Source organism: Pogoniulus pusillus, chromosome 4, assembly GCF_015220805.1.
Source record: "Pogoniulus pusillus isolate bPogPus1 chromosome 4, bPogPus1.pri, whole genome shotgun sequence".
In the NCBI taxonomy this organism is placed as follows: domain Eukaryota; kingdom Metazoa; phylum Chordata; class Aves; order Piciformes; family Lybiidae; genus Pogoniulus; species Pogoniulus pusillus.
In genome coordinates this window covers 48,846,822-48,870,095 of record NC_087267.1, presented here as the reverse complement: position 1 = coordinate 48,870,095, position 23,274 = coordinate 48,846,822, and the positions used below count along the sequence as shown (strand labels likewise).

The 23,274-nt window shown below is 43.6% G+C and overlaps 1 protein-coding gene across 3 annotated transcripts in view; it reads left to right on the top strand.

Moving 5' to 3' along the window:
- The window catches only part of ARHGAP8 (Rho GTPase activating protein 8), a 76,858-nt gene that overhangs the window by 21,642 nt on the left and 31,942 nt on the right, over positions 1-23,274 (top strand). For all 3 annotated transcript variants that reach the window (XM_064142847.1, XM_064142848.1, XM_064142846.1), the window contains 5 exons: positions 663-755; positions 3,806-3,943; positions 12,334-12,421; positions 15,905-16,036; positions 18,962-19,048. In XM_064142847.1, coding sequence (XP_063998917.1) covers positions 719-755; positions 3,806-3,943; positions 12,334-12,421; positions 15,905-16,036; positions 18,962-19,048 — 482 coding nt within the window. In that variant the 5' untranslated portion in view covers positions 663-718. Of the gene's footprint in view, positions 1-662; positions 756-3,805; positions 3,944-12,333; positions 12,422-15,904; positions 16,037-18,961; positions 19,049-23,274 lie in introns of those variants that run through there.

Below are 23,274 nucleotides of genomic sequence, written 5' to 3'. Positions count from 1 at the left end.
TCCCACCATAGGCAGAGACACCTCACACTAGAAAAGGTTGCTAAAGGTCTCATCTAACTTGGCCTTAAACACCAACCTGGGCAACCCATTGTAGTGTTTCACCACCCTCACTTTAAAGAACTTCTTCCTAACATCTAGTTTGAATCTCCCCTCTTCCAGTTTAAACCCATTACTCCTTGTCCTGTCATTACAAGACCTTGTCAATAGTCCCTCCCCAGCCTTCCTATAGGCCCCCTTCAGATTCTGAAAGCCTACTCCAAGGTCTCGAAGCCTTCTCTTCTCCAGACTGAAGAGCCGCAACTCTTGTAGCCTGTCCTCATAGCAGAGCTGCTGCAGCCCTCTGATTGTTTGTAGCCCTCCACTGGACTTGCTCTAACAGTTCATTATTCTTGTGTTGAGGGCTCCAGAACTGTACACAGTACTCCAGGTATTTTGAAGAACACCCCCTCTGAAAGAAACAGGTCTGTTTTGTTGAATGTCTTACTGCTATTCATAGTTTTTCTGGGTTTGGTTTTGTGGTCATTTGGTTTTGCCTGCTGGTTTGAAATACTTTAATAATGGTTTGTGTTGTAAGAAAATGGTAGCCTAATGCTGATGTTGGGAGTTTTCTTATTGTATTTGTGTGGTAGGTGAATTGTGATGACAGCTACTTCTCTTTGTAGGGTTCCTGCAAGAATCAGTTAGCAAGATCTACATAGACTTGTTCCTAAGGGGAAACATGTCTGAAATTGACTATGAGAAGTTAGCTGAAATAGGTAAGTATTTCTTATTATACTTGAAATGACATCTGGGTGGAGTTACAGGTGATTTAATAGAACATCTTCAGTAGCTGAGAGGCTTCGCCAATGTTTTGTAGTACTTGTTGGAGCAGTCCAGTATGAGCTGCACCCTCTGTATTGATGTGTACCCTGTTAAAGCAATTAGAGCTGCAGGTTGGTTTAATACATGCAGCTTTTATAAGTTAATGGTAGATTCCCAGTGCAACTCTAGCCTTTGGAGTATCACCATCATCACACTTTGTGGCACAAATGGGAGCTGTTACTCCAAACTGACAAGTATTGAATGGGCACGGAGATTGCTGTGTTGCATGTTATCTCCAAGAAGGTTAGTTGAGCAATCCTAAGTGCAGTCCTATTGCCCTCAGTTTATTGATCCAGCCCATCCAGGTCTCTCTGCAAATCCATCCTACCCTCCACCTAACTTGGTGTTGTCTGCAAACTCACTGAGAGTGCTTTCAGTCACCTTGTCAAGATCATTGGTGAAGATATTAAACAGGAGTGACCCCAGCACTGAGCCCTAGGAGACAGCACTTGTGACCTGCTGCCAGCTGGATTAACTCCAGTCACTACTACTCTCTGTGCCTGGCCATCCAGCCAGTGTTTGATTCCGCAGAGTCCATCCAAGCCATGAGCAGCCTGTTTCTTTATGAGGGTGCTGTGGGGAACAGTATCAAAGGTTTGACTGAAGCCCAAGCAAAAAACATTCACAGCCTTTCCCACGTCTACCCTGTGGGTTATCTTGTGGTAGGAGGAGATGGGATTTGTTAAACAGGCCCTGCCCTTTATGAACCCATAATAACAGTGCCTGATTGTCCTGTAAATGTGTGTTACGGCACTCAAGATGATCTATTCCATGATCTTCTCAGCACCAAGGTCAGACTGACAGGTCTATAGTTCCTCAGCTTCTCTTTCCAGCCCTTCATGTACATGAGTGTCACATTTGCTGATCTCTGGTTAGCTGGGACCTCCCTAGTTAGCTAGGGCTGCTGATAAGTTGTGAAGAGTGGCTTGATAAGCGCATCCACCAACTTCTTCAGCACTCCTGAGTGTAACCTGTCTGGCTTGTGTGTGTCTAGGCGGTTCATCAGGTCACTCACCATTTCCGCTCCTTCTCTTCCCCATCCCTATCTTCCAGCTTGAGAGGCTGGCTACCCAGCAAACAAATAGTCCTGCTACTAAAGACTGGGGCAAAGAAGGCATTGAGCATGTCAGTTGGACTAATGGTCCTGCCACCGTCTTAGGGGGAGAAGCCCCAGATCCCTCCAGGCAGTTCTCAGATGCTTCAGTAGTTACCAGCCCATCAACTTTTGTGTTATGACTCACCTCCACTGAGAAGGCAACTGCAAGACCTTACTACCATACCATCCCAAGGGTATTGGCATGCTGCTCCCAGACTCCTTTCTAGCAAGCCTGGTTTCATCCCCATCTTCCTTCCAGGCTGTTTTACAGCCCTTTCGATGAGCCCTTCTAGCTGTTGCCCCAGGATCCTTTTCGCTTTGGAGATAGGTGTTCCCTGTCTGTTGCCAGCAGGCCTGTAAAAGCAGTCTGTGGTCAAAACCCCCCAAAAATTCCCCCAGTGGCACCAAACTCTGAGATGAGTGCTTTCTGTTGTTTCTTCTCTCTGCTCTTTGGAACTTTCTGTTACTTTGGTGGCTACTGACAAAGAAAAAAACCAACACCCAAACCCCAAGCAAGTTAATAAAACAAAATAATGTTTTCTTTGTTCGGAGTTTTAAGATGATAGAAAAAGTTCTTTAAGGGAAAAAAAAGTGGAATTCATAGACTGCATTATGTTATGTTATGTTATTCTTCCCAGCTCTTGGGCCAGGAACATTCATTGAAGTGAAAGAATATTGTTCCAGTTAATATTAGTGTACCTTTTTATTTAATGTTATTCCTAGCAGTTTCTAGAAAACATTCATTTGAATAATGTATTGGTGACAATAACTATCCCAGAACTTGAGTACAGGGTTCAGTTGTGGAGCACTCACTACAAGAAGGACATTTTGGTGCTGGAGCATGTCCAGAGAAGGACAGCGAAGCTGGTGAAGGGTCTGAAGAACAGGTCTAATGAGGAGTAGCTGAGGAAACTGGGATGGTTTAGTCTGGAGTAGTGGTGGCTGAAGGGGACCTTCTTGCACTCTACAACTACCTGGGATCTCTTCTCCCTAGTAACAAGTGATGGGATGAGAGGAAATGGCCTCAGGTTCTACACTTAGGACTGGTTCTTTCTGAACTTTAAAACAGTTTTGAAAAAAGAGCCTCAAAATCAAAAAGCAGCAAAACAAGCCCCCCCAAAACCTGGACAAGTTCAGTTGATCTTGTGTTGCTCATTTCAATGTAGAGTAGATTTTAATTCTGTGATCTAGGAGCTACTGAAGTTAGAGGAGAGGATGCCCGTTGTTTTTTGCGGGGTTTTGAGCAGACATTTACAACTTTGCTTGGCCTCTAGCTGTAGCTTCCTTGCCTGAGGTGAAAGGATTTCACAGAAACAGTGGATTCTGGGGGGAAATGAGTTGGGGATTTGCTTGCAATTTGCTACCTTTATGCAGAGTTATGAGTCTGCTCTCAGCATTAATGCTGAGTGCTAATGTAGAGTAGCTGTCAATGCATGCCTTAGTGTACTGAAACTTTGACATTTCGATTTCAGCAACCTCGAAATAAAAGGCAAAAAGCTGTGGATAGATGCAACAAGCAGATTGTGGGAGTGTAGAAAATGACATGACACCACCAGCAGTGGTGAATAGCAAGGTCACAGCACACCAGCTGTCTAGTCATTGTCAAGATTTCTGTGAGCATCGCAGTGGATACTATTCTTAAGGAGGATGTTGAACATAGCTTTGAAGTATTGTAACATTGCCTTTTCCATTCATAAGAAAGGGTAAAGAACAAGAAACTGATTTGAAATGGTAACAAATGGTGATAAGGTGATAAGGGCCTGTGATTTTGTCAGGCGGAGCCAATGTGTCAGAGGCAAAGGTTTTCTCTGCTCGTTAGTACTGAAGCATTCTTGCTTACTCCTTTAGAACTGCAGAAAGATGAAGCGGAAGATGCGCAGTCAGAACAGGAGAAAACATTTATACCTCCACCGCTTGAGGATCCTGAGCTAAATGTCAATCATCCCTATTACGATGTTGCGAGACATGGCATCATCCAGTTAGCAGGTATGTTTGGAAGATGCAGTGGCTTTACCTTACTACATGCTTGACACATTTTTCTTACTGTACCCTTCGAGGTGATGCATAGGAATCATGCTGACACTTTCAGCCATCATCCTGAAAAGCAGCTGAGCAGTAATACATTAATGTACTGCTTTTCTGAGATGAATTGTTAATCTTGCTATCAAATATGACTATGGCAACATATAATCTGAGGCCTAACTGTGGCTGCAGCAGATGTGTACTTCATTTCTGATAAGCTGTTTTGTTTTCTAAGTAGCCTGAAGTGTTGTATAGCCATGTGTAATTACTTTTCTAGACTGCCCTGGAAAGGGGGTGCAGCCAAAGAGATGTGGGTTACTGTATGAAAACTAACTACAGGCAGAAAGGAAACTATCAACATAAATGTTAAGTACATTTGTCACCTGACTTTCTGTTGTGACATGGAGAAGAGCTATGGGTACCTAGCAGATTTGAATAGTGGATCATTTAGTGTTTACAGTTATTTGTGTTTAAGGCATTCTGGCACTGTATGAGGCATGCAGACGTGTTTATGATCTTTGAAACAGGTATAGTGGATTCTCCTCTTTGGTATCAGCATGCTTGTTAAAACAGTGTCAATATTCACAATCCTGAGCTAATGAAATGCAGCAAGAAACAAATAGCAATATTTAACATTATTCGTCCCAGTGAAGTCTAAGGTTGTGCTGTATTTGGCACACTTTGTACCTCATACTTTAGTGAGCCTAGATTATGATTTTTGTGAAAGGGATAATCTCAGATTATACATTCATGCTTTCCTGAATCCAAGCCATAAACAGGATGTCATCCAGTCCTCTAGTAAGGTGTGATTGACTAGGGCAGTGAAATCTGTGGTAGTTTGACTTATGACTTATAGCAGGAGAATTTTACCCATAGTAACTTCTCTTATTGAAGCTTGTTATACACAGAATAGTAGTTACCTTTTACCTTCATCAAAGCTACCTCCCCCCCCAACATTATGTTCAAATCCTTAAGCGAGGGAGTAACAGACTGGCATTTTTGTGATTCAAAACCTACTGCCTCTTAGCCCACTAGTATGTAGTCAAGCACCATCTTTAGGACGGAGGGCATAGCAGGATATAAGTTATTAATGAAACCATTAAAATCAAACTGACAAAGTGTGAAATTCTAGATGTGTTAACAGACATGCTGGATATACCAGAGTCACTGTAACTGTCCACCTAAGAACCTCTTCCATCTGCTGTATTAGGCAGTGCTACAGGGTAACACTTTAAAAGAGGTCTTCAAGACTTGGTTTTAACACCTCTTAGTATACTCAACATCAAGTTATGATGGACCATGCATATATTGCTTCAACTTCAATCCTGAGCAACTATTTGGTAAATAACTGAGTTGTGCCTCAATCTTCGTTCACTCAGAGCTGCTCTGGAACTCTTAAGCACTTGATACTTGTTTGGTTTTGCTGGTTTTAATCATAAAGGTCCTTGTGTGCGTATTTCCCTTGCAGGAACCCTTGTGATTCTATGGGTGGAGCTGGTGGTAGAAACTCCTAAGCCTGTGCTTAGACAAACCTCCTCCATCCCTTCTGGCCGGGGGCAGAAGGAGACAGGTTAGCATTCTGAGTAGTTCTCCTTGACTTAAGCAGTAAGGCAGTCCTCAGTGATTTAAAAAAAATAAATCCATGAAAAATGAAACCAAATTTAAAAATCCACCAACAGAAATCTCAGACAAGCAAGAAACCAAAAAAGGCTATAGTTACTGCCAGGGCAAACAGGGGCTGCAACTTCACCAGTCTCAGAAGAGCTCTCTCACTTGACTTAGAGAACAGGAATGATGCGAAACCAAACCCCAAACAGACAAAACAAAAAAAAACCAAACAAAAAACAGGAACTCAAAAGAGAGGAAGATTTTTTTTAAATGAGAAAAATAATTATACTGGAACAGTTCCTTTTAAAAATTCACTCTTTTTTGCTGGTGAAACAGAGAACATGTGGTGGGAACAGAATGATAACCAACCTGCCCTTTGCTGAGCAATCCCTCCTGGCTTCATCTTAAACGTATGCCTTATTCCTGTGCTAGAGAATGGGAGTGTGCTTCAGTGTAGTGAGTGAAAGCCACAGTGTTGGAAAAGAGATTTATCTGTAGTTCCTGCAATTCCATCTAGAAGCTTGTCTGCATCACTGCTTGCTTGGAATAAAGTCCAAACACTAAGCATGCTCCTGGTTTCAGAGACATTCACAAGAAGAATCTTGGCTGAGATGTTGAATTATCTCTGATGATTTTGTCCTTAATATGCAGTCTTTTGTAGGGGAAAAAGTCCTCTAGCTGTTGTTTAATCTCAGAGGAGTGACTTTAGCTGCTGTGTCAGTCAGAAATATATGATGGGATGTTGTAAGTCTGCTGGGCAATTGAAATGCAACGCACAGGCCAGGAGCTGTGCATTAGACAGCAGTCTGCACCCTCTAAAGCAGCTCTGATGGGATATGAAAGGAGAGCTCAGAGGTGTGCACATAAATGCAGAACACGGGGAAGGTGAAGTACAATCCAAAGACACTCTTCACCTCTACAAAATGAGACCTCCCTGTCCCCAGCATTAACTGATGTGGAGTCTGATTGGAATGTTTTCTGCATTTAGATTAAAGCAAGGAGAGGATGAGCTCTTCATATCTCATTCCCGTCTTGGAAGAGACCAGTCCCTTTTGAAACTGATTTCTAAATGGTTTTCACCTAATTTGGAATGGCTGTAATCTCTTTGAATAAGGCAAAGTATCATTTCAGTGTTTGGAATGCCTGCTTTAAAGCAATTCTGTGATTGATAGACAGTGAGATGTATTAGTTGAAATGATGGAAGGAAACACAAGGATTTAAGGGAAAACATTTACAGTATCTTATCCATCTCGTGCAGTTTCCAACAGTTAACTTAAAAAGAAAAACTTAAATTCCTTCCTGCTTCTTCCTATTTGGAATGTCTTATACCTGCTTCCCATAACAATACCTTGGGCTTACGCGTAAAAGGTTTTGGGAGTTGTACTCAGACTCTCTGAAAGTACAATTAAATAAGAACAAAAGAACACTTTTAAGAGATGTAAGCCTGAATAATTGTTTATTAATTACAGATATTTTGTTACAAATGCCAATGTGCAGTGACTAAGCGTTTGTAAAAGGAACAGTGCTGCAGTGCTGGTTCTTTTTGGTTTTATTTTGAAGAAGAACTTTCACTCTGTTCCCTCTAAAGAACCTCAAGATTATTTTCCTTTGTGAAAAAAGGAAGGGTTATACAGACATACATGATGCTTCAAGATACCCTATTTTCAGTACTTTGCTTTCATAATATCATTGCTGACAAGTTCTTGCAGTACCTGTTACTGAATTCGTTCTTATTTAGTAGGAGTCTAGTGCCTGAGCTTTCGTTAACCTGTGTGGTAGAGAAAACATTTCAATGGAATCCAAGTCTATCATTGTTTTAAATCTGTATTTCTCTTCTTAGCTTTTTGTTTATTTCTAGTTATATTTAATTATTTCAGGTACCCAAGCCAGGTCCTTGTAGAGACAATCCATAATCATAGAATCACAGAATCAGCCAGGTCGGAAGACACCTCCAGGCTCAGCCAGCCCAACCTAGCACCCAGCCCTATCCAATCACCCAGACCATGGCACTAAGTGCCCCAACCAGCCTTGGCTTCAACACCTCCAGGACAGCAACTCCACCACCTCCCTGGGCAGCCCATTCCAATGCCAATCACTCTCTCTGCCAACAACTTCCTCCTAACATCCAGCCTATACCTCCCCTGGCACAACTTGAGACTCTCTCTCCTTGTTCTGGTGCTGGCTGCCTGGCAGGAAAGACCAAACCCACCTGGCTACAGCTTCCCTTCAGGTAGTTGCAGACAGCAATCAGGTCATGACCCAATTGATTTCGTACTCCTTGCTGATTTTGAACCAGTGCATTAGAAACTGGTTAGGATAGTATAATATAGATCAGAGTCTGAAAGACAGAGCAGTAATTCACTTCTGGTAACATGTAAGTAGAAACTGTAGTGAATTACCTGATAAGCCTAATAATTTCCAGTCCATCTCAGTGTCAGTTTTGCTACCTCTTGTGGTACCTTCAGGAGCAGATCTGTGGCCTGTAAATTTCAGTGCCACTGAGGGGAAAAAAAAAAAAAGAGGGTTACAGATTAAATATTAATTTTTCTAATTTTTCTTAGAAGATTTATTGTCCTTTTTTTTTTTTTTTTTTAAGGATATTCCAGAGAACAATATCCCATTTTGTGAGTATCCTTTTAGGGAAAAACCAAAATCAACTGGAGAGACCTACAACTGGGGCACATTTCAAGCAGGAAGCTGAGGGCCATGTTTTGTAACCTGTCTGCAGCCCAAGAACAGACTTTAGTGTTGGCTTTGCACTTTACATGGCTTTGCATGGCCTAACCATTTGGAGGTTGTCATATGTTTCTCTCAATTGCTATGAGAGCAGCTCCAAATTAAAGGCTGACAACAGTGAAAAGTATTCTCTGCTCTAGTGAAGACAGAACTTGGATGAGTGATAAGAACAAGGGTTCAGATCTTTTAGGCAGGAACTGAGCTTGGATTTTATAAATCCTCCACCAGTTTTTCTTGTATCTTTCTTCAACTATTTTCTTCTCAGGATCTGAAAGGAAATAAATTCTATTATTTACCACATTTCTTGCTATGAACATCAGACTGTAAGTTAGAGTGTCTGTTTTAAGGACAAAAGTGAGTTAACTATATAAAGATACATGGTTATGCTTTCTTGCTGAATCTGAGAAGATGGTGGTGACTCAACTTTAAACCTCCTTGCTTGCTAAAATAAAAGATGGCTTAAAGTGCCAAATTCAAATGTGAACTCAATTTTAGATTTGGGTATCCTCACAAAATAATAGTCTGCATCCAAACATACCTTATTAAAAAGAAGAGTCTATCACTACCAAGTAAATGTAAAGTATATTCCTTTTCTGGCTGTTTAGTCTGCTCGCTCTTTGCTTTTCTTGCGTTTTCTGTGAACCATCAAAATACTTTGTTGTGCATCACTGAAAGCAGTGATGATTTTTTTTTTACAGTGCTCTTTTTAAAACCAGAGCATTGTTCTGGTTCAGTCAGACACGTAGGACTGTACTGACATTAGAGAGGTTAGCTTCAAGAATGACTTAAACTTACTGTACATACTTGAAGACGAGCAAAGATAAAATGTAACTAATGAGTTACAACAGAAAGTAAGCTGTCCTTTATTCTCTTAGATTCGTAGAATCCTTTGGGTTGGAAGCAACTCCCCTGCCGTGGGCAGGGACACCTCCTACTACACCAGGTTGCTCAAGGCTTCATCCAGCCTAGCCTTGAATACCTCCAGGGAGGGAGCATGAACAGTTGCCCTGGACTACCTGTTCCAGTGTCTCACCAGCCTCACTGTGAAGGAATTTCTTTCTGTTTTGCCGTCTAAATCTCCCCTCTTTCAGCTCAAAACTATTGCCCCTCCTTCTGTCACTACAAGCTCTTGTAAAAAGACCCTCCCCTGCTTTACTGTAGCCCCTTGAGGTACTGGAAGGCTGCTCTACGGTGTGCTCAGAGGCTTTTTTTCTCCAGGCTCATTAGCTGCAACTCTTGCAGCCTGTCCCCACAGGAAATGCTGCAGCCCTCTGATCAGCTTCGTGCCCTCCTCTACGTTTAAATGCTGCCATTAAGCTCATTCTCCACATGAAATGCCAAGCCAGCTGTGAGGATATGCCAACACACAAGTTGCCCACAGGTTACATGTTCAGTGTCTAGCGATGTCATCCTTTGCTGCCAGCTGATCTGAAAAAAAGTGCTGTGGCAAACCATTTTCCTTAGACAACATTTAAAATTGCTTATGGAGGAGCCTTTGATGGACAATGTTTGCATTCTGAGGGGCATGAACCAGGTGCCTGAGGGCTCACTTACAGAAACTGAATTTAGAAAGACCACCTGAGCATGTACTTTATTTTATTTGCAGCTGTCACAGAATGGTCTGAGATGGAGGGGACCTCCAAAGGTCATCTAGCCCAAGCCCCTCTGCAGTTAGCAGGGGCATCCTCAGCTAGATGAGCTTGCCCAGGGCCCAGTCAAGCCTCACCTTGAATATCTCCAGGGAAGATTTAGTGCTTTCTAGAATTAGCCAGGTGCAATCCTCTGATAAAATCTTGGTTTCTAAATAACAGGTTGACACGAGTAGAATTCAGGGCAATGAGTGCAAGAACGTAACCATGATACCAAAACAGGCAGACCCTTGGAATTTCATGCTGTTCTCCGTCTTTGCTTGGTGGATCTGGTCTGTGTCCCAGAGAACATACATTACCATGGATATTGTAATGGCTAATGTCTGTAATATATGTTCATCTGACCAAAGTGGCCAATGCCAGGAGAAAGAGGACTCAAATTTCTACAGCTGAATGTTGAGGCTCAGCTCTGTTATCTTGGCTGTGTATTTCTTGACTGACTAAGACGTTTGCCACTGTGAGTGGGCAGAGAGCCGCAGGGGATTCGCTGTGGGTGTGTTCACTGTCCATTACGCAGCCGAGGCAAAACACAAAGGTTTCATATTGGCATTTTTGCCACCTCTTATTTCCTGGAGCTGTAGAGACAGGGGAAGACTTGAAAGAAGAATTTATCATGTCATTTAACATAGCATAATTGAGGTTTAGGCTTATGTTCTCTAGCTTGAATTCTGTTAAAGAAAGAAATGTGTAAGCAAGTCCCTTGGATTTTGACCTGCTTCTACTCCCGTGGAAGCCAGTGGCAAAACTTGTGTTGATTTGAGGATCTTGCTTTGCTGTAATGTGGTCATGACAAGTGTCAGTGAAACAAAATCGCATTTCACTTCTTTCTTAAAAGCAACTATATTTGCTATCATCAGAGCAAAAGCTCTTAAAAATCATCCCTAGAACTCCAGCATTTGGACGATGTCGATATGCCAATTGGAGTGAGCTGTATTGTTAGAAGAATAAATGTGTATTTGAACAAGGCAGTTAGGAACTGAGCTGCCATCTAAATTCTTAACTAAAATTAGAACAATCTCCATTTCAACTTGCAGCTTCTTGTCTTACTCTAATGTTTTCATTTTTTCCTACTTCAGAATTTGCTATCATACCTGAAACCAGATAAATAAAAGCCCAGCAAACATCTTGTATTCTGGACAGAATGCTCTTTACACCCCTCTCTACTCACCAGGCCCAGGGGAGGAGGCTGTCTTGCTGTGCTGTGCTCCCGGGAGAGACTTTGCAGCCAGCACAGCTGCTTATCAACGGAGGCTGCTCAGGAATGTTAGGGGTTGGAAAGGGTCTTTAGCGACCATCAAGTCCACCCCTTCTGCCACAACAGGATCACCCAGGGCCAGTCACAGAGGGATGCATTCAGGTGGATTTTGAACGTCTTCAGAGAAGAAGACTCCACAACTTCTCTGGGCAGCCTGTTCCAGTACTCTGTCTCCGTTGCCTCCTGTTGAGGTGGACCCTCCGGTGTTCTAACTTGTAGGAGTTGTTCCTTGTCCTGTCACTGGGCACCACCAAAAAGAAACCAAGCTTCATCCTGACACCCACCCCTCAGATATTTCTAGATGTTAATAAGGTCCCCTCTCGGGCTTTTCTTCTCAAAGCTAAGCAGCCCCTGTTCTCTCAGTCTGGCTTCACAGGAGAGATCTTCACATCCTGCAGTCACCCTTGTAGCTCTCTGCTGATCTCTCTCCAGTTGATCCTTGTCTCTCTTGAACTGAGGAGCCCAAAACTGGATACAGTATTCCAAATGTGGTCTCACCAGGGCAAAGTGGAGGGGAATGAGAACCTACCTAGACTGCTTGGCCACAAGGACACATTGCTGTCCCATGGATAATTTGTCCTCGTTTGAACCTCATGAGGTTCACTTTCATGCAGCTCTCCAGCCTGTCCAGGTCTTGTTGGATGGCAGCACAGCCGTCCAGGGTGTCAGCTGGACTGAGCTTTGGAGGTCCCTTCCAGCCTGATACACTCTGATTCTATGACCTGAATGTAGAAGTACTTCTGGAAAAGAGTGTCTGAGAAAGCTGAAGTTGGTTAAAAAAGCCTCTGACTTAGATATGTGACCGTGCTCAAAGCGCTTGTAGGCAGAGCACTCTTCTGATGAAGTCCAGAAATAAAGTGTGACCAAGTTTGAAAGCAGCCCACTTCCAAAGCTACTAAGGAAGGCAGGCCTCTTTTCTTCCATGGCTGAATGCTGCAGGACTGAAGCATGCATGTTTTGACAGTGAAGTTTCTCAGTATGTTTTGAGTAATGCTCAGAGATAGAGGAAGCCCCAGATATCAGAAGATGCAACTCTCAGATCACTGAGCTCCCCTTGTGTACGTAAATGAACGTTATCTTTACTATCTCCTTTCTTTCTTCACCAGGAGAGGACAATTCTGGAAGGAAGGTGATTACCTTCAGTTGCTGCCGCATGCCTCCTTCGCATCAGCTCAACCACACCAGATTGCTGGAGTAAGTTTCTCTTACTCTCCTGTGAGGACTAATTTATATGTGAACTTCTGTTAGCTTTTTTCTAGGTGAATGAGCTTTCAGGGAGGGGAAGTGGGAGGTATGCAGTGAAAAGAGAAAGGATATGAGGCCTGCAAGTTGTAATATTGAGTGAATTAGGGGCCAGCCATTTGGGAGTAGTATAAGACTGTTGTCAGGGGATGTAGGGAGACAGGTAGGAAAGCTAAGGCCTCTTTGGAATTAAACCTTGCAACCTTATCAAGGGTAAGAAGGCCATTAGGAGCAGCCAACATGGCTTTACCGAGGGAAAGTTGTGTTTGACCAACCTAATAGCCTCTTATAAGGATACAGCCAGGTGGAGCAATGATGGTAGACCAGGGGATGAGGTTTGTCTTGATTATCAGAAAGCATCTGACACTGTCTCCCAGAGCATCCTTCTGACTAAACTGAGACAGTGTGGTCTGGATGGTCGGATAGTGAGATGGATGTGAACTGGTTGAAGGAAAGAACTCTTGAGAGTTGTGGTCAATAGGACAGTCTAGCTGGAGGCCTGTATCTAGTGGGGTCCCTCAGGTGTTGCCACTGGAACCAGTATTATTCAATATATTCATCAACCATGTGGATGAGGGAGCAGAGTGCACTGTCAGCAGGTTTGCTGATGATGCAAAACTGGGAGGAGTGGTTGACACACCTGGAGGCTGTGCTGCCATTCAGTGGGACCTGGACAGCCTGGAGAGTTGGGCAGGGAGAAATTGAATGAAATACAGCAAGGACAAGTGTAGAGTCTTGTATCTGGGAAAGAGCAACCCCATCGACCAGTATAGATTGAGGATTAACTTGTTGGAAAGCAGCATAGAGGAGAGGGACCTGTTGGTCCTGCCGAATAGAATGCACATGAGCCAGTAATGTGCCCTTGTGGCTAAGAAGGCCAATGTTATCCTGGGGTGTATTAGAAGGAATGTGGTTAATAGATCAAGAGAAGTTCTTCCCCTCTGCTCTGCCCTGGTGAGGCCAGGTCTTGATTCATCCAGTTATGCACCCCTCAGTTCAAGAAGGAGAGCAGCCACAACCTCCATGGGCAGCCTGTGCCAGTGTCTCACCACCCTCACTGTAAAAAAAACCTCTCCTAACATCTAGTTTCAATCTCCCCTCTGCCAGTTTAAACTCATTAGCCCTCATCCTGTCATTGCAAGACCTTGTCAGTAGTCACTCCCCAGCTTTCCTATAGTGCCCTTGAGATACTGGAAAGCCACTCCAAGGTCTCCTCAAGGCCTTCTCTTCTCCAGACTGCAGAGCCCCAACTCTCTCAGCCTGTCCTCACAGCAGAGCTGCTGCAGCCTTCTCAGCATCTTGGTGGCCTCTTCTGGCCTGGGTCCAACAGTTCCATGTTCTTCTTGTGTTGGGGGCTCCAGAACTGCCCCCAGGACTGCAGGTGGGGTCTGAGGAGAGCAGAGCCAAGGGGCAGAATCCCCTCCCTTGCCCTGCTGCCCACACTGCTCTTGCTGGAGCCCAGCACAGGGTTACTGACTGGGCTGCACTCACACTGCAGGCTCCTGTTGAACTTTTCATCAGCCCAGACCCCCAGGGCCTGTTCCTCAGGGCTGCTCTCAGCCATTCCCCACCCAGCCTGGAGCTGTGCTTGGGATTGTGCCATACAATAAAACACATACAGAGGCAGTCTGCTTGTAAGAATACCTATTCAGTACTTTAATCTCAAATGAGTTTATTTGTTGCTACTACTTCTTCCATTAAAATACCATTAATATTTAAGGATCAAAACAGCATTATTGCAATGGCAGTTCTTGTCTCAGACTCTTCACAGTCTAAGATTTACAGTGTGCAGAGGCAATAAGCAGATAAATGAGACTGTGGGAGTAGTGAAGTGATGGATTTTCCATGCAAAGGTGGATAGTCAGAGTGGCTCTAATACTTGCAGATATCCACCGCCTGATAAATGACACATGGAACTAGCTATTATTGTGAATGACAATCACTTATATACAGTTAAAAGCAGTAGCTAGACCTCTGTTGGGGAATAGTAAGATAGCATTCAGAATGACATGAGGAAGTTGAAATCTGACGTGGCAAGACAGGAGGCCAGATTGTACTCCTCCATCATTGTTTTATTTGAACCACTGAGCTGTATAATAAGCCATGCAGTGTTCTCAATTGTAGGTGAGAGGGAAGAGAAAAGCATCTTAAAGCATACCATAAAAGAATGGACATGCAGAAATCTGCTTATGAAACATGCAGTGTACTTCATAGGTTCATAGAAGGGTTTGGTTTGATTGAACCTTAAAGATCATCTAGTTCCAGCCCTCCTGACATTGTTAGGGACACCCTCCACAACATCAGGCTGCTCAAGGCCTCATCCAACCTGGCCTTGGACACCTCTGGGGAGGAGGCATTCACAACCACCCTGGGCAACCTGTTCCAGTGTCTCACTACCCTCACTGTAAAGGATTTCTTTTTAATAACCAGTCTAAATCTACCCTTCTCAAGCTTCAGTCCACTCCCTCTTGTCCTGTCACTGCAAGCCCATGCAAAACATCTCTTCCCAGCTTTCCTGTAGGCCCTCTTTGTGTACAGGAAGGCCACTATGAGGTCTCCCTGGCATCTTCTTCAGGCTGAACAACTCCAGTTCTTGCAGCCTGTCTTTACAGGCTCCAGCAGGTCCTCTGCAATCTTTGTGGCCCTCCTCTGAACCCGCTCCAGCAGGCTGGAGTCACCAGAACTCCAGGTGGGGTCTTATGAGAGCAGATTAGAAGGGGAGAATCACCTCCCTCATGCTGGTCACACTTCTTTTGCCACGGCCCAGGATGCCTGTGGCCTTCTTGGCTGCAGGCACGCTGCTGACTCATGGTGAGCTCTTTAAATGGGTTCTAAGGGAAGTGATCTGTGAATGCAGTCTCCACAATGCAAACACTGGAAAGGCAAATACATTCAGCATATCTGTGGACAATATACGTTTTGGTTTCACTCTGTTGCTTACAGTAACAAGGTGTAGTTTGGAGCCATTAGGGCAAATGAGGTCTTAAAAATTATAAAATTGAGAAGAAAACCCAAGATTTATTCTTTATTATACTGAAAAGTCAAAATGACACTGTTTGCCTGGCTAAAAGGAAGGAATTTGCAAAGACCAGGAAAGGGCAGAATCAAAGACCCTGGTTAGTTAACACGCATCTCTTACTGCCTTCTTTGAAGAGATGATCCCGTGCTGCCTTCCTCTTATGGTTATCTATTAAGTAGCACGATTGTTGAAACGACCTATATCCTTTCAAGTGTTGGGCTTTGCAGTGGTGTGCAGTTACTTGCAGCACTGTCACCAGAGAAAGATTAACTCGTTAGATAAATACGCTGGAGCACAGGTGAACTTGCAGCCCCCAGCTTTCTGTGCTCAGGTAGTGCATTTTCTTCCTCTGTTACTGCTGTAATAATCTCGTCCATTAAACTGTCTTAAAACTAACTTCTTACCTTTCCCCTCAGATACCTGAAGTACACCCTGGACCAGTATGTAGAAAACGATTATACGGTTGTCTACTTTCACTATGGCCTGAAGAGTCTGAACAAACCATCTCTGAAGTGGCTGCAAACAGCCTACAAAGAATTTGACAGGAAGTATGTCTCCGAAATCTTTGGTTTACTCTTTCCTCGTGTAATGTCTGTAACTAACTCCCCTGAGCTAAGTGGATTTCCTGGTGGCCACAGCTAGCAGTCCATTTTGCTAGTTCTGGTAATGATATTGCTGCTGGTAGTTCTCTCTTAAGTGTCTTCTGTGCAGAACAAAGGAATGGCCCGAGTGCTGCAGTGGTTGTTCAAAGGTACAGAGGGAACAAAGGCAAAAGTGTTTCCTTTTGTGTGCGCTATTTAACAAGATACCTGACACCTTATGTGACATCGTTCTCCATTATCTCTCAGTTGTGTTGAACCTTTGCTCAGCCCAAGGCTAGGCTGTGTACAAAAGAGGAAAGGTTAGTTTTTAACGGTCCCTATCTCATAGGCTGGCATGTGTAAATTCCTGAAGGAACTGCTGTACTCCTGTATGCCTGACCTTTGGAGTAACAACGGCTACAGCTCATGACTTCATGTTTTAGTTGGTTAAGGCATAGTCGAGCCCAAAGCTTCTAGGTAAATAACTTTTGTTGAAGTGGAAGCTATAAAGCTCTGGTGTTTATTCTGTGGAAGCACACACTTCCCAACGGGGCAGGAAGTTCACCTTGAAATCAGCTGGCCTTTTACTGGTTTAAGAGTTATCACTTGTTCTTCTGTTGGCCTCAAGAAGCAGCAAGGCTGAAAGTGAAAATACAGCCCTTTCCCCGAGAGTGAAATGTGTGTGCGTGTTGGAAGGGGACGGACCATCCATGTCGACATTTTCCAATTTGAGAGCTGGAGCAAGAAGCAAATCTAAAAAAGGCTATGAAAAGTATTATTGGTTGTCTCTAGAGGTCTGGGAGCAGTCCCCATGGAATACTCATACCCTGTTCTGAAAATAGAAGTTGAGATGTGCACAACACCTTTCTGTCATCTAGTGCCAGAGCTCAGTCTCTTGAATCTCACCCAATAACCTCCTGAAACTCTAACCCCCAGTAAGCAAGATGAGCTTGTCTGTGGCAGTTGTGAGAGCAGCAGTGGGAAGCTGTCCCCGGAAGCCTCTAAGTGCTTTTACTGAAATACTGCTCTCCGCTCAGTAACAGACAAATAAAGCTTATTTTTGCTAGTAGGTTTCTCAATATGGTTAGTACAATGTATCTGCTTGTTCTGGGGCTGGGTGAGAGAGAGGAAAGGCAAAGTATCTCATTTTGTCTTTGGTGAGAGATTTCCAGTACAATACTGGGTTTTGCAATTCCCCCAAAATGAACCATCATTCCGTTTTCCTTCTGGGAGAATCCCAAGCCAAATTTACAGCTGCTATATGGGAAAAGGCAGTATGAGGGCAATGGCTTCTTCGTTGCCCTTTGCCATGCTTTATAAGCACACACTACAACTATCATTTATGGCAAAAATCAGTTCTCTCCATTCCCTCACCTTGACCCCGCAAGCAAGAGAACAGAAGAGGCAGAGAGAAGCCCAGGTGGCTGGACAAAATGATACACCCATCATTTTAGTCACAGAACTTCATAGCATGCTGCCACTGAGAAGCTCAAAGCAGCATTCACAACCCCACAGGTGTGTTTAGCTGCAGTAGCCAGAGGAGAGGGAAAAACCCACCCAAACCACAACCTACCTTTCAGACTTCACGTGTGCTGTGGAGGACAGAGGAGATCACAGGGGACACTGCTTATGCGCACCTGTGTGGTCTACCCTAGGTGATCCTGCTCTTGGCAGGGGACTTGTACTCGGTGGTCTCTGAAGGTCCCTTCCAGCCTGTAACATTCTGTGATTCCATAATTAGCAATGTGCAAGCAAATGTTCAACAGGAATGGCTTCAAAACAATGGATCTTGCTTTGAAGATTTACAGCAGAGGCTCAGTAAAGTCTCTTTGGTGTTTAGTTGTAGTCTAGGAAACTGAAGTATGTCTTGTGTTCATCGCTTCAAGGTACAAAACAAACAAGATTGATCCTTCAGGACAGCAGCTCGGATGTCATGAGTATTAGTTTTCTTTCTTGATGGTGGGTTCTTACCTCCAGTGGTGTCTCAGTTGCTTGCTCATGTATGCTAGTGGCTTTTTTATTCAAAGAAGTATGGGCCTAATTAAAACTGTTTTAATTGCCAAGTCTGTCCCTTTACCATAACCTGCTACAAGAAGGTTTTAGGAATTCACCATGATTCTTTTCCACTCTCATTGTTTTCTAACAATGAGTGACAAACACTTTGGAGAGGTACTCCCTCCTCGAAGCAAACTTGGCAAAGGAACAAGAAACAACTTGTATGTAAAAAGCAGGATATTTCATGATGCTTTTCTCAGTTTAATTTTGCAATAATATTGAATGAGAGCAGAATCGTTTTGTGCAGCCTGGTTTCCATTTCAGTTTCAGCCATCTAGAATCTGTTTTTTTTATGTATCAGGCAGTAGAATCAAGCACAGCTGTAATGGAGAGAGGCTTCTCTTTTATACAAGGGGGACCATGCTGTATAAAACAGTGTGCAGATGGCTTCACCTTTAGTAATTGCTAGCAAAGCAAGAGCAAGTTAGTGATAAAATTAAAATATTAGAGGTAAATTTTACATCTGAAAATGTCTACATTTTCTTCAACTCAAAGCTTCTATAAGCAGAAAGTAAAGGAAGATGCAGACAAGTAAATTTTTATATCACAAATTGCCTAATTCCCCATCTGTGCCCTGGTGTTAAATCTGTGATGTGGCAAATGCTGGCTAGGAGTATAAAGGGTTACCTTGGCCTGCTATTATAGCACTGAAACTGATCATTTTGAAGATGGAGGGTTTTTTTTCCTTTTCCCTTCTGAATTAGACCTTTTCAGATGTGTGTGAAAAGAATGGCATATCGTGTTCCTGTAATGATGCTTCCCATTCAGTCGTGGGTGTGCAGCTCTGCTCTCTCTGATATTCAGCAGTCTTGTAACAACTTAATTTTCTTTTCCTAGGTATAAGAAAAACCTGAAAGCACTCTATGTTGTGCACCCAACCAACTTCATAAAGATTCTGTGGAATATCTTTAAACCTCTCATAAGGTACTTCACAGTTTATTCAGCACATTCTCCTGTTTAGTTTGGGGAGGGTTTGTTCTGTAATAAGTTGCTTTCAAAAAGGCTTGAGGTAAAATATGTCAGGTAACGGCACAATACCCATTTAAATTGTCTTGAACTAACGAGTAAGGTGAGCTTAAGGTTGTGCATGAGTAATAGAGTTCTTTCTAAGAAAAGGGAATAGCAATTCAAAGCATTTTTACTGGTACATTAACACAAATATCACTTTCAAACATAGTTACTCTGTGGGCCAGGAATGACTTTTTTGTCCTGTTTGACAGCACTTAACACAACAGAACTGGGTGGGTAACTGGAGTTACTAGGTGGTAGGGTAAGGAGAATAGCGAATGGTTAGCTTCGCTCTGATCTCAAGTGCTGAGATGATACTGTTTGTGTGTTCAAAGTCACTGGATAAACCCTGAAGTGCCCCTAACAGTTTGAGGTGGAGGGTAAAGCAGTGAAGGGGGATGTGTTTTCCTGGTGTGGTTATTTTTGTTTGCATAGTAAAACTTGATGACATCTAGAAAGAAATTACAACAACGGGTAGATACTGCTAAGTGCCAGAGTAATTGGACTTCTTAGCTTCTGCTCCTGAGCTTAGGTTGCTTTCAAAGTAATTCTGCCATTTTGCAGACTATATGGCAAACGTCCCTCAGGGCTGGAGGGTAAAACAACTAAAAATCTCCACTAAAGTAACTTGAAATTGATTAATTTTCTGACTGATAGAAAGCTAATTGATTAGAAAGGGGAAGTTTAACTTCTTGAGGGAGCAGATCACATAGGAAGCATGTGGAAATAAAAATTAGTTACAGCTAAAAATCATTCCAGAATATGCTGTTCTTGAAAGAAGAAGACTAACTACAAATTAATTTTTATTGCCAGTGAAATACATACCAGAGATCCAGGACACAGAGCCCAGGTGGGCAGCAGAGCCAGTGGCATCCTGGGCTGGCTCAGGAGCAGTGTGGGCAGCAGGACAAGGGAGATTATTCTGGCCCTGTACTCGGCACTGCTCAGGCCACACCTTGAGTGCTGTGTCCAGTTCTGGGCTCCTGAATTGCAGAGAGATGTTGAGGTGCTGGAAGGTGTTTGGAGCAGGGCAGCAAGGCTGGGGAGGGGCCTGGAGCAGAGCCCTGTGAGGAGAGGCTGAGGGAGCTGGGGGTGTGCAGCCTGCAGCAGAGGAGGCTCAGGGCAGAGCTCATTGCTGCCTGCAGCTGCCTGAAGGGAGGCTGTAGCCAGGTGGGGTTGGGCTCTGCTGCCAGGCAAGCAACAACAGAATAAGGGGACACAGCCTCAAGCTGTGGCAGGGGAGGTCTAGGCTGGATGTTGTTAGGAAGTTCTTGTCAGAGAGAGTGATTGGCATTGGAATGGGCTGCCCAGGGAGGTGGTGGAGTGGCCATGCCTGGGGATGTTGAAGCCAAGCCTGGCTGGGGCACTTAGTGCCATGGTCTGGGTGATTGGATAAGGCTGGGTGCTAGGTTGGACTGGAGGAGTTTGGAGGTCTCTTCCAACCGGGTTGATTCTATGAGAAAAGTGTGGCAGAAAGAGGATGTCCAGTATCTGGTGGTGCCTCAGGAATGGGGGTGGATTTGTTTTGTTTCGATTTGGGTTTTTTCATTATGTGTTTTCCCTTTGGTCCATATTTGATGCAGAGTGAGTGTGGAAAGCTTTCTAGAAGAACAAACAAACAAAACCCAAGGACAAAAAAAAACCCAAACCAGTAAAAACAAACAAATCTCAATGGCCATTCTCAGAGGCAGCTGACTGCTCCTTGAGAATAGCTCAGGGCAAGCAGATCTGGGGTGGTTTTCAGTCTGTGCATGTTAATGCACTCAGTGGGACCGCAGCTGGACAGCAGGTGTGCCGTTTGACTTAGAGAAGCAATTGCCTGCTAATTCTTACGAAAGAGAAGTTTACAAGGGCCTGTTCAGCATCTTGCTGTGGCTGTGTCAAGATGATGAGAATTTTTTTTCTTGGAACAGTATGCGACACTTGGCAATTAAATCCTTGTTTACTTTGAATGTGAAAATGAGTGATCCTGATAAGCCCCAGTGTTTGTATCTAGCACGGAAGAATCAAAACAGCACTTGTCATCTTCATTGCATCCCCTTTCTGACCTTCTGAACACCCTGCTTCCGTGAGGAATGACTGTTCCTGCTTGCACTCAGCATTTACCTGCGTGCTTGTTTGAGTCTAATTTAGTAACACTCAACTCTGTTGTTAAAATATGTGACTAACAGAAACAAAGCTTTTTTGTACAGTGGAACTGAGAAAATCGTTGCAAGTACGAGTAAACTCTGAAAGGTTCGCAAGCCAGGAGGCAGAAGTTAGCTGAAGTTAGGATGAAACCCTCTTTCTTCCTTAAAGCCCTTTAATTGCCAAGTGCTTGCATGCATTCGTGTTTTGGGCTCAAGTTTGGGTTTGTCAAGTAACGGAAAACACAACACCTAGTTTTCAAACTGAAGAGTGGCAGTGCCCATGTACAGTTTGCCTAGAGTATACTCTCAGTGAAGACCAAAACTTAACATTGTTAATTTACTGAATAGTGCCATTTCAGATTTATTCACAGCACCCTTTTCTTCCAGTTTAGGCTAATATCATCTTAGCACACCATGCTTTCGTTGAATGTCTTTGATAAACCAGAGCTCACAAAAAGAAGGGAGGAAAGTCCTCTGTACTTTCTGGTTGTTAGAGTTACTGAATTATAGCCTAGGTTCATTTGTTGATAGCATTTCCAATAAAAGTTAGCATGAAAGGTGTATTTATTTCTCAGAGGTCTGTAACTACATTTGCTACCTGTTTGCGCATGGCCTAAGTACTTAAACAGGAAGGCCGAGTTTGCTGAGAGCTGGGCGAGGGACAGCTATTAGTGTGAGGAACAAAAGCTTACCTGCATTTCAAAGTATTTAAGAAACTCGAAACTTTGCAAGCTTCAGAAGTTGACTGATCTTCTTTCCGGTCTCAAAAGAGATAAGCAAGAAGGTAATGTGTGAAGTCGAAGCACATTCCTGCGTGTCAGGTAATGGAAGTGACCCACCTGTTGGCAAAATGGCGTGCCTTTAGGAGGTGATGGTGGTGGTGATGTGCAGGAGATGTAGTTAAGGTGTGGAAGCCCCGGGCTGTTTTGATAACAGACACGCCGAAGAGGTCTGAAGTTACACATGCAGAGATCGATTTGCCTGTTCGCAAAGTTGAGCTCATTTCAATGAACAGCTTCTGACATGCTCAAGCGACTTGCATTTGTGCCGTCTCCCACTAGAGGGCGACTGTGCGCGTGGATTTGAAAGTCCTGGGATCAATTCCTTCCTGCTTTAGAGGCATTTTTCTCCGGCTTTCCTAGCAAAGAAAACTGCAGCAAAGTACACTGCTCAAAAGCAGGTAGTATTTTGCTTGATACTGCATTAGAGAGCAGGTATTTTGTGTTGTGGAAAACCAGGACATTGTTTCAGACCGTGTATTGCTGAAACCTTGTTTGAACAGCTCAGCCTGCGAAGTAGCATGTTCTGGCTGACACTCAAGAGCTTAACAGTGATACTTGGAGCTTCAAATTCGCAGGTCTGTTTTGTACAACTTGTAGAAAAATGTTATTATTCAGGAAGTTTCCTAGACGCTGTCCAGCCCTTCTAAGTTCTTCACTGAGAGAGTGATTGCCATTGGAATGGGCTGCCCAGGGAGGTGGTGGAGTCACTGTGCCTAGTGCCTGAAGGTGTTCACAAAAAGCCTGGCTGGGGCACTTAGTGCCATGGTCTGGTTGACTGGCTAGGGCTGGGTGCTAGGTTGGGCTGGGTGATCTGGGAGGTCTCTTCCAACCTGGTTGATTTCTATGATTCTTTTCCAAACAGATAAAGCTGCTGAGCCAATACTTGAAGGGGCTGCCCACACTTTGAGAATCTTGCCTGGCGCTTACTGCTTTATAGTTTGTGTCTACAGTCCCATTATTGTGTCTTTTGGTAGAGAGAGGTACCTGAGTGACACAGACTGTCCTGTTGGCCATGTAACATTTTCTCCTAGGTTAACAGTTCTTCTAGAGAGTTTTCTAATGCCGTGTGAAATGTGTTTTTCAGTGGCTTTCAAAGCAGTGTTTTTCATATCTATGCAAATCACAAAACATTCAGATGGAACTCAGTTATTTTTATTCAAATCAGACTCTCAGGCATGCATTGTATATGTTTGATCATAGGAAATGAAATACATCTTACCTCTCCTGCTGC